The following is a 13625-nucleotide window of genomic DNA, read 5'->3' on the forward strand; positions in this document are numbered from 1 at the left end:
GGATTTTGAATCTCCCCAAATCCAAGCAGCTGCCAGGGTTCCTGGGCAGCCCGGTGGTGTTTTTGCAGAGCTGTAGTCTGGCAGGTTGGCATTGCTAAATGGAGAGAAACTCCAGCTTTGGGGGGAAATAGGAAAACTCAACCCTGCTGCTCTTGGAAATGTGGGAAGGCATGGGAAGGAGAAGCTTGTGGAGCAGAGAAAACAAGGACCTGGGGCTGGGAGCATCCCAGGAGAAAGAGCAGTGTGCTACAGGGTCAAGTTTAACCAATTCCCTACTCTCCATGTCAGGTTTTGCCCTAAAATGAGACAAAAATCTTGGGTCATTGCCTTCCAGAATACATAGAGCTTCCTTCCCTTCTCAGTTAAAAAAAAAAAAAAAAAAAAAAAAAAAAAAAAAAAAATCTGACAATGGAAATCCTGGTAAGAATTAAAAATCCAGTGAACAAACATCCTGTGGCCAATCCTGCTTTTATGCTTAAAAGCCATTGAATTAGCTCCATATCCATTTTTGGGTTTTTCCCTGAGACCCTGGGAGAGGAGGGATTGCTATAAATATTTAATATTGATATTCCCAGCCAGGTTTCAACCAAGAGAAACATGGGATGGAGGTGTCAGGAGGAGACTGTAAGAAATGAGGTTTCTATTAAAATAAAGGGGGAGATATTCATGCCTGCATTCTTTCAGTCATGATGAGACCAATAGTTTCACACTTTTAACTAAAAAAAAATCCAATTCAACTGGAAAAGCTTCTTCTCTGCAGGCACAAAACTTATCCTCAAAACCACAGTGGTTCAGCAGAGATTTTGTGTTCACAAGATTGAGGCAATCAGAAAATTTTCCAATTCTAAGTATGGAGAAAAGAGTAAAAATAGGCCTGAAAAATTTTGGCTCAGCTCCTCAGTCGCTTCCATCCAGAGAAAAGCACATCCTGATCTGCTGAATTAATGATCCTCTTCATTCCAGACATCAGGAAGAAGCTGACCTTGATGCAGTGGAGTTGTGCATGAGTGCTGGGCTGTCACCTCTCTTCAGTTGGGTTTGGAGATGCATTCCAGGTTGGCAGAGGTGGTGCATAAATCCAGCACAGGGTGTACTCAGCAGGTAATGAAGGCTGCACAGCTCTTCTCTGGTGAATTAACTCCCCAGGGAGGTCCATACCCAGCAGAACACAGGAAAATCACCCCATTTTCTCCAGCTGGGATTGCAAATCCCGGGCTCTCACTGGTGGAAGTCTCAGTTGAGGAGCTCATTAGCTCAAAAGATTGGAGGATTCAGGATTCCAAAAGGAATGACTTCTTTTACCTCAGCCCGTGGTCTGCAGTGTGCTGAAGGTGGCCACCTCTTGGGCCACCACAGATGCTTCCATGAGGAAGTACAGACAAAACAAACACAGAAATTCACCGTTTCTGTGGTTGGTTCATGGGCCTGGTACACGAGGTGGAAAAAAACAGTATTTTAATGAAATAACTATCATCAAAAATGAGTGAAAACATATACTTGACCTGCAATTTAATCTCAACTAAGTGCTCAGCCTAACCTGTCACTGCAAGAGCAGCCACTGCACCACACCATTTCTCCAGAACCTTAAAAAACAGAAAAAAGGCAGAACTGTGCACAGCTCAGAACTGAGCTTTGCTGCGGAATGCTGGGTGCACAGCATGCTGCCCAGGGCACAGGGGACGCAGGTGCCACCATGCCAGGTGCAGGAGGAACCTCTGGCCGGGGCTCCTCATGTTTTCTCTCTCTCCTCCTGGTCCGTGTGTCACTGGTTAGCAAGGGAAGCGCGTTCCGGTTAAGGGGGAGCTGGCTGAGGAATGTGCACACCACGGGACACACACAGCTCATGCCACCCACCACAGCAACACTTCTGAGCTGCTGCAGGTCCCCCCAGCTGCCTCCACCACCCCTCCCAGTACAGCACAGAGAAAGGCCGCGCTAACTCCAGGTGCTGGCTCCCGTATCCGCAGGGAAAGGAGGATCCGCTGTTCCTGGGAGCACAGAGAACTGTTCAAGCGTTAAGGGACAGGAGGGAGGTCATGCCTCGGGCCAGGACACCACCAGAAGCCCACAAGACGAGGAGGGCAGCAGCACACGACACGGTGGGAGCTACACGGACACACCACGACACGCTCGCGGACGCCATGATGATTTTTTGGAACAGTCCCAGGATGAACAGTTAAGGAGACGGTGACAAGGAGAATGGTGCTGGAATGGGATGGGAACCTAAATGAGCCTCCATGCAGTGCTGGAGTTTCTATGAGCAGCCAATTTTTGCCCTAACCTTGACTTTATGTCTCCAACTGAAGCTATTTTTCATGACTGAGAACATTTGTGAAGCTTATAAAATACTTCATTACAACAAATGGAACAGGAGTGGCACATTATTATTCCTCTCCCAGTAGTAGAAAAATGTCTGATTCTCAAAACAGGCTGTTGTTCAGCACAACAGGAAAATATATTCTTAATATTTTACTTGCAGTTCATTGATGCAATTTGCTATAAATTAAGCACACAGAGCAGTAAGTGTGATTTACTAAGGCTGTAAAACTTGCATCTGTGAAAACTGGAACTGGGTTTCGAAATCAGACACTAAATTACATCAGCTCTAGTGGCATTACTACATCTAGGGAGGATTTAAACTGCTCTAAGAACAGAGCTTGGCCTGCAGTCTTGAAATGAAAGTCGTTTATTCCCCATCTTAAAATATTAACTTGACTACACCTTCAGATACCCATCTCATATAAAATACTCCTGTGATTTGCAAATCTACTCCTTTCTGCAGAACCTGAGATAATATTATTTATCATAAATCTTACACAGCCATATCCAGGACTTTGCATTTGGATTGATCCCAAAAGGTTAAGTCCCAAATTGAATAACTGTGGCTAATAACTGCTTAGCTCTAGATGGGTCTTGGAACTAAAAACTGAAATGGAAAAGTCCTGCTGAGATGAAGCTTTCTTTCACCAAAAAATCAGATTGGATTACTCGAAGAAATGAATGATCACATCAGTTTAGCATCCCAGATCCTTCTCTTCTCCAGGTTTTACCCTCAAAAGCAGGCACAGCTGCTCTGGAGGTTTATTCTGTGCTACCACTGATGTGCCTTGTGGTGCCACCACACCAGCAAACTCAGTGCCAGGTGGGCACAACTCCTGCAGCTCAGAGCCAGATAAATGACACAATGAAGGATGGGAGAAGAGGGCTGGAGAGAGGGAACACATGGGACTGAGGGCAGAGGGCAATGGAAGATGAATGGGGATGTTTTCTTGTTAAGCATTGCATGGATCAGGGAAGGTTGGAAAGACCATCAAGAAATCATCCTTAACAAAGCAAGCTTATCAAGCACGCTCCCCTCCTCCTTCCTGACATCATCCTTTTGGCAGTTTCCCAACACTCGTGTGTACCAATAGCTAAAATGTACATGGAGGTGCAGGGTTTAGTCTGTAGCAGCAGCAGGGCGTGTCTGCTTTGGGCTTTCACTCATGAGGGAAAAAAAACTCGTCTTCAAAGGTTTCTGTCTCTTTTTTTTTGTGTTGTTTTGTTGGGTTTTTTTGGGCTTTTTTTTAAATTCAAGGCTTTGCATGTTACAGTCCCAAATGAAGAACAAGGAGTGACATGACACACACTTTCAGAGTCACATGCACTTCATACCTGGAGGCACCATACGTTTGCGTTTGCGTGCTTTTCAAGTGTTTTCACCAAAGAAAACCAAAGGGGTAAGAGAAAGAAAAACAGGGGGGGAAGTTGGGGTGGAGGAGAGGGGGAAAGAAACAGAATAAAGAAAATTAGCATATGAACGAAGTGTGTCCCCGGGAGCAGATGCTGTGGCCAGGCCCACAGGTGGGCACAGGAGCATGGACTGAGCTGGCTCCTGCTGTGGCTGGCTCAGGAGCCATGGCACGCCCGTGTCACCCTCGGGGACAGGCAGCTGGCACCTTGCTCTGAGAGCAAATGGGCACCACGGGGCAGGGAAAGTGTGGGGGCCTCCCAGAGACCTTCCATGGGACGTCCACAGCCCTTGGCTCCACCAGCCAGGGATACCCTGGGCTGGGCTGCTGAACGGGCAGGATGTGCCCATGGGTTTGGCTTTTTCAGTGAAGGCCAATACAGGACAGCAGTTCAGAGCAGGGTCCTGCTCTCATGAGTGACAATAAGAGCAGATTTTTTTTCCCAATAAATCCAGTGGCTGACGCAGAACAGGTTATTTATGATGTCTGGGTGCACCAAGCCAACTCGTGCATCACAACCCAAACCACACCTGCGCACACAGAAGCCCTGTGCATATTTCAGAATTTGGCTCTGCCACATTTTGGATTTGAAGATGAAATCTGGGATTCTCTCAGAGGCCACCATATTTTCCCCCAAACAAATCAGAGTAGCTCTACTGCAGTGATTGGAGTGATGCTCTGGAGCCATATAAGCTCCTCCAAGGCATGTGTAACAATTTTCTCACATCAAGCAGCCAAGCCTTTCCAGAGATGCCTTGGGAAGAGAGATGAGCTAAAGGCACAGGCTCCTGCTATGAGGAATGAGCAGCTCAGTGTTGAGCAGAAAGGATGCTGAGGTAGTGGTGACTGCAGATCATCCCCGGGCACCAGAGAGGGGATTTTGTGTTCCTCTAGCCCACTTCCACACCACACTGTGCATTGCAGCCACATGTCAGCAGCCACAGCCTTAAGAGGGTGCTGGGCTTGACGTGCTGCTGTGGCTGCAGCAGCAGCACAGGGCTGCCAGTGCCTGCAGCTGGCTTGGGGAAGTGGGGAGGCAAGGAGAGATGGTCAGTGTGAGTGATGCAAGCTGCAGCCAGAACATACAGTTACTCCCTTTTTTCTTAAATAAAAAAAAAAATCCACTTAATTTATTTGACAGCGTTCAAAATATAACCAGAAGGAGTTCACTGGTTTTTGGTAAAACAATTTCATTGAGGGCTGAATCCATGGGTGCACACACAGCTCGCTCACCCAAGTGATGTTCACTTGATCTGAGCACAAACAGAGCTGGGATTTAAGGGAAAAGCTGAGAGTTCAGAGAAATCCATTTCTAAGGAAGCCCAGGGTGACACTGCTGTGTGGGGCTGAGCAGAACCCACAGCAGCAGCCAGCAAAACTGCTACAACCCTGCTACAAATCTGTCCTGGCTTTTTACTCAAGATAAGAGGCTCTCCAAACTACATTTTTTTCCCTCTTTCTCCTCCCCAGAGTTTCTATTTAGCCTTTTCTGGAGATTTTTAGCTCAGATTTCCTCCTGCATATTAGCTCTGTGGAAATACAGGTTCTAACAAGGGGGTTGTGTAACAGGTAATCAAAAGGGTGTCACTGCATGTCTGGCTGCATGGTAAGTTCAGTATTTCAAAGAGCAGTAAAATCTGGCAAAGTCCACTGAAAACAAGCCCTGAGTGCCTGCATTTTGCAGTGGATTTTGGGCCAAGCTCCATCCTCATCCTCTCCAGTAGCTGATCCCAGGCAGTGCTGCAAAGGTACAGCCAGAGGGTCAGGTACTGGGAGGGAGGGTTTCAATGGGTGGGTTTAATGCTATTGGAAAACAGCTTTGCTCTGTTCTGTTGGGTTGCTGTTGTTGTTTGGGTTTTTTAGATAAAATCTTCAAGTTGGTTCATAAATTTCTAGGGAAAAAGCAACCAATCAGACACACACTGGGAATGAATCCAATGAGAACCTACTGACCACAACAATGGGACTTCCAACAGGTTTTTATGATGGGCTAAGAGGCTGGCTGCTGTGTGTGAATTACACTAAAGCTTACCCCAGGAAATACATCCAGGCTGTCTGCCTGAGGGCTAGAAGGCATCAGTAATATGGGAAATCAGGAAGGGATTATTCCTGCAGTGGCACAGCCCAGTGCTGGGCCACAGCCCTGCATGGGAGCAGGGAGATGGGGCACAGGGAGCCCCATCGCACCCAACAAAACCCCACAGAGCTACAGGAACATCTAACAAACATATCCAACCATTCTACAAACACAGAGAGTCACGGATAGGCTCTAAAAATACACCAGGAAGAGGCACGTGGCCCTGCCCAGGATACAGGGAGGTGTGGGGTGAAAATGAATAGAACATTGTGCATTTTAGCTTCTGAAGAAGCCACCAGGCCCAAAGGGGACATGAAGGATGCAGTGCTTCCCCATGTCCTGGAGGGCTGGGAGGCATGGCAGGGAACTCTGTCCCCAGCTCCATGAAGCTCCAAATCCCAGGAGGCTGTGAATTTCCACAGCGCTGCTCTAACCTGTGTGGTTTCACCATAAAAACCTGCCTGGTTTTACTGCAGGTAGAGCAAGGCAGGTGGGTACTGCTAAAACACTCTGGTGCTCAGCAGCCTCATCCATCACAGCTCCAACGTCATTCCCTGCTTGTGTCAATTCCCTGGGACAGATAAATGAGATACAAGAAATGGGAAAACGCTCCCTGAATCCCGAGTTAGTTTTCCTCCTCTTAGAGATAAAAAAGGAAAAGAAAGGAAAGGAGGACCCAGGGAAAATGCACCTGGGAGAGGGCCAGGCTGGTCAAGGGTGGGAGAGAAGTTTGCTGAAAGGCAGAAGGACCATTAGAGACCAGTTGGACCAGCAAGGAGAGCCTGAGAGGGCACAAGGAGCTGCAGGTAGGGTGAGGGTGGTGTTTACCTATGATCCAGGGCAGCTTGGAGGGAAGTCTTCACACCTGGGCACGGCAACTGTCACAACACAATGCAACTACCAGCAGGCGTGGAGAAATAAAGGTGAAAAGAAGAGCATGTACACACACAAAGACATGGGAAGAAAAAAAGAAAACACAAAGCAACAAGGAAATTAAAACCAAGTCAAAAAGAAAAAACAATGAAAAAATACAAAGCAAAAAAAAACTTCCAAAAGCAAAAGCATATACCAGCCCTTAGGAAATCAAACTCAACTTTTCAACCAAAAAAAAAAAAATAAATAAATAAATAAGCAAAATTATATAGTTGGATAACAAAAAAAACTATGGAGACAGTGGCATCACGAGGAAGGCAGTGGAGGAAGAAGCTGGAGGAGGAGGTACCTGTACATGGGGACAGTGACGGTGCGTTCGTAGTACTGCCAGGTGGAGTGCAGGTCTGTCCGGGACAGGTTGGTGGCATAAAATCTCCAAGCCGCCTGTGCAGGAGAAAACCCACTGGGATTGTGCACCCAGGCATGGCCAGAACCACCCCTGGGTTTATAAACCTCAACCAACACCCAGTCCTATGGGATGGATCCAGCATTCTGCCTTCCTCTTGATTTGGTAAGTGGCAAACTTGGGGTGGTGCCATCATACTCCTGACCATGTGTGTCCAGTTAAAAATGCTGCAGGTCCCAGGCATTCACTGCCAGGCTGAGGTCAGGATGGGTGTTGTTGCCCATTAAGAAGTGAAAAATGTGGAGAGAGAGGAGCAGGGGAATGTAAAATGACTAATTCCAATTCTCCAAGACACACAACTAGGCAAGCCTTCTGCACGGACATCTGTTCTCATGAAGAAAATGCTCCCAACTGTACCTTTAAATCAGGATAAATATTCTCTTTGGGGAGAAAAAAAGGGTGAAAACAGACTGTCCTAATGCATTTGTCTTGCTGAGCTGGCTGCTTGCTGAATTCCATCCCTTTTCTCTCTAGATTCCCTACCACATATGCTGTTTTCCCATAGCTGATTTGCTGGCATTTATTCCCAGACAAAACCAGTCACCAGCTGCTGTCTCACACCTTACACACATGGCCCCATTTGTCTCCTCCCCAACTTCTAAGTCTGTGAAGCCCCCTAAAACCAGGATGGTGTCACCACAAGGCTCCCTGGATGTGATCCTCACCTGGATCAGGCCCGCTGCTGGGTTTCGCCTCTTCTCAAAGTGCTTTTGTCGATGCTGCTCTTGAACCTTCAGAGCAAATCCCGAACCCAAGATGCCCTGGGGAAAAGAACAAGAATTTGCCACTAGCAGGGGTTTAGTTAAGCTTCCACTTAAAAATTGTGGCCAGCTTTCCCTCCAAAGGTTTTTTCCTGGCTCATTTTTTGATTCAAACATAGAAGAAGGAGGGAGCCTCCATTCTGGTAGCCATGGCATACACTCTCCAAGGGGCAGCAGACTTTGCTGGCACTCACTGGAATGGCAAATTTTCCCAAACTACCTCCAGCCAACTGATAAAATACAAAAGAACCCCAGCGTGCTGGCATTCAGCAGATTACCCCCACTGGAATCCCGATCTGCAACACATTTAAATGCACTGCCAAAGGGACAGGAGGAATTTGCTGAAATGGTGTAATCACAGAATAACAGACTGGTTTGGGTTGGAAGGGACCTTAAAGCTCACCTCATTCTGACCCCCTGTCATGGACAGAGACACCTTCCACTAGATCAGGTTGCTTCAAGCCCAATCCAGCCTGGCCTTGATGGGGCAGTCACAGCTTCTCTAGGCAACCTGTGCCAGGGTCTCACTACTCTCACAGGAAAGTATTTTTTCCTAATATCCAATCTAAACCTACCCTCTGTCATCTTAAAGTCATTAATTACCCCAAGGAACAGCCTTCTGGGGAAAAAAATGCTTTTTATTGCTTCCATAAATATTTGTGCAGAGCCAAATCTAGAGTTCCCATCCCATTTGCTCATGCACATGATTCCCAAGTTGTGGATATTCAAACAGGCTTTCCATTTTTCTCCCTCATTTTCTGACTCAAAAGCCACAGAGCATTAGAGTCAGGAGGTCTCTTGAGTGTATCACATCACAGCTGTTAGAGTGCCACCAGCTCCAGGGGCTGGGGACAAGGCTCAGCACCCACTTACAGCAGGAAGGGCGAAGAAGGAGACGCCGATGAGTGTGAAGGTCGCCGCCAGCAGCCGCCCGTTCCAGGTCTGTGGATACTTGTCCCCGTAGCCAATGGTGGTGAGAGTGATCTGCAGGGAGGAGATCAGTGCCCAGCCCTTGGTCAGACAGCCTCAAAACTGAAACAAGGCAGCCAAAACTCCCACAACAGCCGAGTGGCACACGAGGAGCCTGGTCATGGCGCGCCCGGAGCTGTGCGAGGCACGGTGCAGCTCGGGGACCAGCAGGGATGGGCAGCTCCACGAGATGCAGAGACACCCGGACGCCTGTCCTGCTCACGTGCTGAGTTTCACACCAGTTGGGAGCGTTTTGGTGCCTTTTGCTGTCACAGAGAGAGCTGCCATCTGGTGCAGAGGCTGGCGGTGGCTCGGAACCTCCCCCAGGAGGGGCTGTGCCTTCGGCAGGAGAAGCGAACCGATTCCGTTCCCCCAAAGTGCCTCTCGGCAGCTCAGGAAAGCTATTGGCATGTACAAAGGTCTGCTGCTGTTTATTCCCAGCCTTCCCAGCAGTGCCCATCAGCTGGTCTCCACTCCCTTATTTAACAACAGCCTGTTAGGGTGAGAGGATGAATTATGGCTCCTTCACACCACCTCATTTAGAGATGGGTTTTGTGCTATTGCAGTGCACCAGGAGAGAACTGGCAAGCTGCTGTCTGTATTTTGGGGAAGAACATGAGAGATTTATTGGAGACAGAGTCCCTTGAATTTCAAACAGCAGAAAAAGACACGTTTTCCCACTTCAGTCCATGGATATCACTAGTGGGAAATGCTGGCTATAACCTCAAGGCTTCCAAGAGGATTTGGAGAGCCTGGGACTGGCAGGACAAGGCAGAGAGGGATGGTCTGATTAGAGACATCTTTGGGAATTCTGATCTCAAAGGCTGTCCCTGTCACACAGCCTCCATGGATAGCGCTGGCCCCAGGGATGGGAACCGACACCATGCCGATGTGGCACTGGAAACATGCATTCCATTTAGAATAAAAAATCACTTTTACACAAATGGAAGAAGGATCCCAAAGTGCCTTTTAATTGGGCCCACTAAAAGCCTTATCAATTAGATGCTATTTTGAACAAGTGGTTAAAAAATGCATCAATGTGGCTAATCCTTACTGAAATGCAGAGTCGGAGCAAGGCTCTCTGCATAATCACTGCAAAGCTGGTTTACAATATTTTTGTAATTTCTATAGACAACAAGAAGCATTGGATACACTAAGGTAAACCAAGGGATGAGCTTCTGAACCTGAAATTTGGTTTGTCCCATCTCTCAACATCTGCCCATATTGGATACATGAGCTGGACTCTGATAAAAACTGTTTATTTTAATGAAGTTCAATTTTTTTCCTGAACTTCTCAATGGCAAAACAGTCTCAGAAGCAGAAGGGATAAATCTGCCCATGGTTCTCCCCAGACTGAGTTCTAATCTGGGCTGTCACTTTTCCTTCATTGTTTATTTTCTCATTATGACAAATTGGGCTTTGTTTTTATTTTTCTGTCGTAACTAAGGGGCTTGAAAAGCAATTTACTGCCTCTTTCCCTTTGTTGGAATGGAGGAGCTGCTTGATCAGCCGATTCCTCCCCAAGCCTGTTATTGGGATTTGATCAGATCGGGGATTTTCATTACATGCTTTGTAATCAAGGCCAAACTAGTGATGCAGCAGAAGAACAATAATGCAAGAAGATTAGAATGTCATTAATTCCCTCTTTGTTAATCGGGTAATCCAATAATTCACATGCACACACACACACACAGAGCAAACAACAAGTACTGCCCTTTCAGCAGAAATGTGACAGCGAGTGCTTGCCCACTGGAGCCTTTCTGCTACTTAGGCCTTATTAATTTTATGAAATTTATTCCAGGGTATTCGACAGCGCCTCGCACAAGTGCAATTTAAGTAATTAAAGGGCAGCAATACTTGTCAAAACAATGATCAAAGCATCCCGTGGTGTGGGATCTCTCTCTGACCTGCCTCTGTCATGACAGAGCTCAATCCCACGAGTGGGAACACACCAGTCCTCAGCTCCCCTTCAGCTCCAGCCAATACAGAAACGTGATCCCTTAACAATTTCTATGAGGTTTATGTAAGAAAAAGAGCTAAATGGAACAGCCTGAGGCCATTTAATAAAAATGTTAACTAAGCACTCTCTAAGTCGATACCTCACGTAAGTGATAGAAGATGGAGGGTTAATGGACATTTTATTTTAATAACCAGCAGCTGCTCTATGGAAATTACTTACCAGACCCCACCAGAGTGCATCTGCGTATGTATCAAAGTGCTCATTTTCTCCCTTCTCGGCCAAGTACACCAGGAAAGAGGCCAGGATGAGGCACAGGAAGCCAATATACCAGGCAGTAATCAGCTCCTGTGAGATCATTAAAAGAAAGAAGAGAATAATTGCAGTCCTAGTGTGCATCTCCAAACACTGAGTTTCTTGCTTGCTGCTGGATCTGAACTTGCCCTGCACTTGGTAAGGTTTTGGGGCATTGGCTGGAGATCAGTGATGGCACTTTCTGTGATGGGACCATGGCTCTGCCAGGCCTGAAGACTAAATCATCCAAACACACACAGCAAATGGAGAAGGGAGGGTTAAGAGCTCCATTATTGCAACAACTGGAACTGAGACTTTATAAACTCTGATAATTTCCCAGTTCACATAGGGAAGTGGAGTTGAAACTGAAATAGGAACCCCCAGATCTCTGGGGATTCTGCTTAGGGCAGGTCCAAACCACTAAAAGAGGAGCTGTGAAATTGGGGTCTGGATGGACTATCCCACAAATTTTAATTCAGAATTCACAGCAGTGATTCTTTTTGGATTAGATTAGTACAAGGATGGACAAAGGAGACACACAAATTTCCTGTGATTTTTACACAGTGCTGGAGAAGCTGGCTTTCTCTGGGGAAAAGAAAGTGAAAGAAGCAGGAGAAATGTTAAAATCATAAATACAGCATCAGGAAGCAAAAAACTAACAACAACCTCTTCCTGAACTGATGCCTTCACACCAGGGCTTGGTTCCATGACTGGAATCTCTCTATCCCTTCCCTTCTTGACCGGTGGAGCACTCCATCAGACCTTGTGTTTCTGCCTGTGCTGCTCCCCTGTGCTACCTACGGTGTCCTTCCAATCTCCCCAGGCCTGGAAGAACTTTGGGATGGAGAGCTGAACCAAAGCAGTGTCCGTGGTGGGGAGAACACGAAGAGCAGCTCCACGTCCTTGCCTGGGCCCTGCTCACCTTGCTGTGTGCGTAAACCACAGAGCCCAGGAGCTTCCAGGTGCCGCCGCGCCGGTCCATGCGGATCATGCGCAGGATCTGCAGGAACCTCAAACTCCTGAGTGCTGAGGTGGCAAAGACGTTCCCCTGGGACCCCGCTGCCAGCACGGCGATGGATGCGATCAGCACCATGATGTCTGTGGGAACACAGGGCAGGGAAAGGTGAGGAAGCACTGCCAGATCGGAAAACAGCCAACCCCTGGATGAAGGGAAGAATGATGAGGAGGACTCCATGATATCAGAAGGCTAATTAATTACTTTATTATACTGTATTATTCTATCGTATATTCCACTACATCTAAACTGAAACTGCACAAACACTCAACTGAACAAAACCTCGTGGCTGTCTCCTGACCAACAGCACATGCACTTAGCCCCGACAGGCCAAGGAAAAAAAACACCATCACTTTGGGTAAACAGTCTCCATATTGCATTCTACTTTGGCACAGCACAGGAGCAGCAAATGAGATAAGAATTGTTTTGATCATTCTCTTCTCTGCTTCTCTCACTGCTTCTCTCAGGTTCAGAGAATGTGAATCCCTCAGTGCCACATCAACACCAAAGGGAATGGTGGTGCTGCTGCCTCGGGCTGTGCATGACTGGGGTCCCCTACACTTGTGTCCCCTGCTGGAAGGACACAGCACGAATCTGAAACTGGATGAAAGCAGCCATTGCACACCTTGTGGGAACATCCTGGTTTCCTTCTCCATGCTCATCATTCCCATAGAAAATGGGTCAAATGCTGCAAATGGATTTTGATCTGATTCAGTGTTAACATTGGATTAAATCCTTGCCAAAGGCCCCTTCTTTTATCAGCCATAGCTACCTTTACACAGAGCAGGGAATTCCCCCATCTAAACTGGGAATGAAAATCCATACATCCTCCATAGCAGTCCTAAGGTGCTTAAGGACAAAGAAAGTCCAAGAAATTGGCCAAGAAAAAAAGTCTTGCTCAATACATATCAAACATCCCATGAACTTCCCTCTTCTCTGATTTGCTACACAAATTTTATAAGAGTGTTTTTCTGTGGAATAAACTGAAATCCTGCACATGACCATTGCCAGCTCCCAAAGGCAGCTTCCATAGCGAAGGGCACGGCCACTCTGTCCATTTCTAATCCCAGAAAATATCACTGCTGTGCCCAGATGGCCCCTCTCACAGGAGACTCACTGAGTGCTTTACAAACAATAATTAATTAAGCCTCACAGCTCCCTTGTGAGGCAGCTCATCAGCATCAGGGAAGGCAAAGTGAGACACGGAGTCTCAATGACTTGGGAACAATTTGGTGTGGAGGCTGGACGCAGGATTGCAGGATTCCAGATTCCTGTGCTCAGCTTCTCCTGGCTCAACCCTGTTTCTGTGGCTGTGGACAGCTGTCAGTGACACTTGAGGTATGCAGGGCACTGGGATGGCTCCCAGGCCAGCAGAAAACAGGGAGAGCCCTGTGACAAGTAACAAAAAGCATGGCCATGGATTAGGACATGGATTATGCCTTTGGGGTTTTTTCCCTTTCTCAAGGTGAGCATGAAGCAGTT

General features: G+C 47.2%; 1 protein-coding gene across 5 annotated transcripts in view; it reads right to left on the reverse strand.

Moving 5' to 3' along the window:
- KCNQ2 (potassium voltage-gated channel subfamily Q member 2) overlaps window positions 1-13625 on the reverse strand; it is a 64334-nt gene that overhangs the window by 26650 nt on the left and 24059 nt on the right. For 4 of the 5 annotated variants that reach the window (XM_041399155.1, XM_041399153.1, XM_041399151.1 and 1 more), the window contains exons 4-9: window positions 12051-12226; window positions 11057-11182; window positions 8782-8892; window positions 7813-7908; window positions 7031-7125; window positions 3655-3684 (exon numbers count right to left, since the gene is read on the reverse strand). In XM_041399155.1, the coding sequence (XP_041255089.1) occupies window positions 3655-3684; window positions 7031-7125; window positions 7813-7908; window positions 8782-8892; window positions 11057-11182; window positions 12051-12226 (634 nt within the window). The remainder of the gene's footprint in view (window positions 1-3654; window positions 3685-7030; window positions 7126-7812; window positions 7909-8781; window positions 8893-11056; window positions 11183-12050; window positions 12227-13625) is intronic. The other variant, XM_041399154.1, reaches the window with a different exon arrangement.

This window comes from Onychostruthus taczanowskii, unplaced genomic scaffold (assembly GCF_017590055.1).
Source record: "Onychostruthus taczanowskii isolate IOZ18803 unplaced genomic scaffold, ASM1759005v1 scaffold157, whole genome shotgun sequence".
NCBI lineage: Eukaryota > Metazoa > Chordata > Aves > Passeriformes > Passeridae > Onychostruthus > Onychostruthus taczanowskii.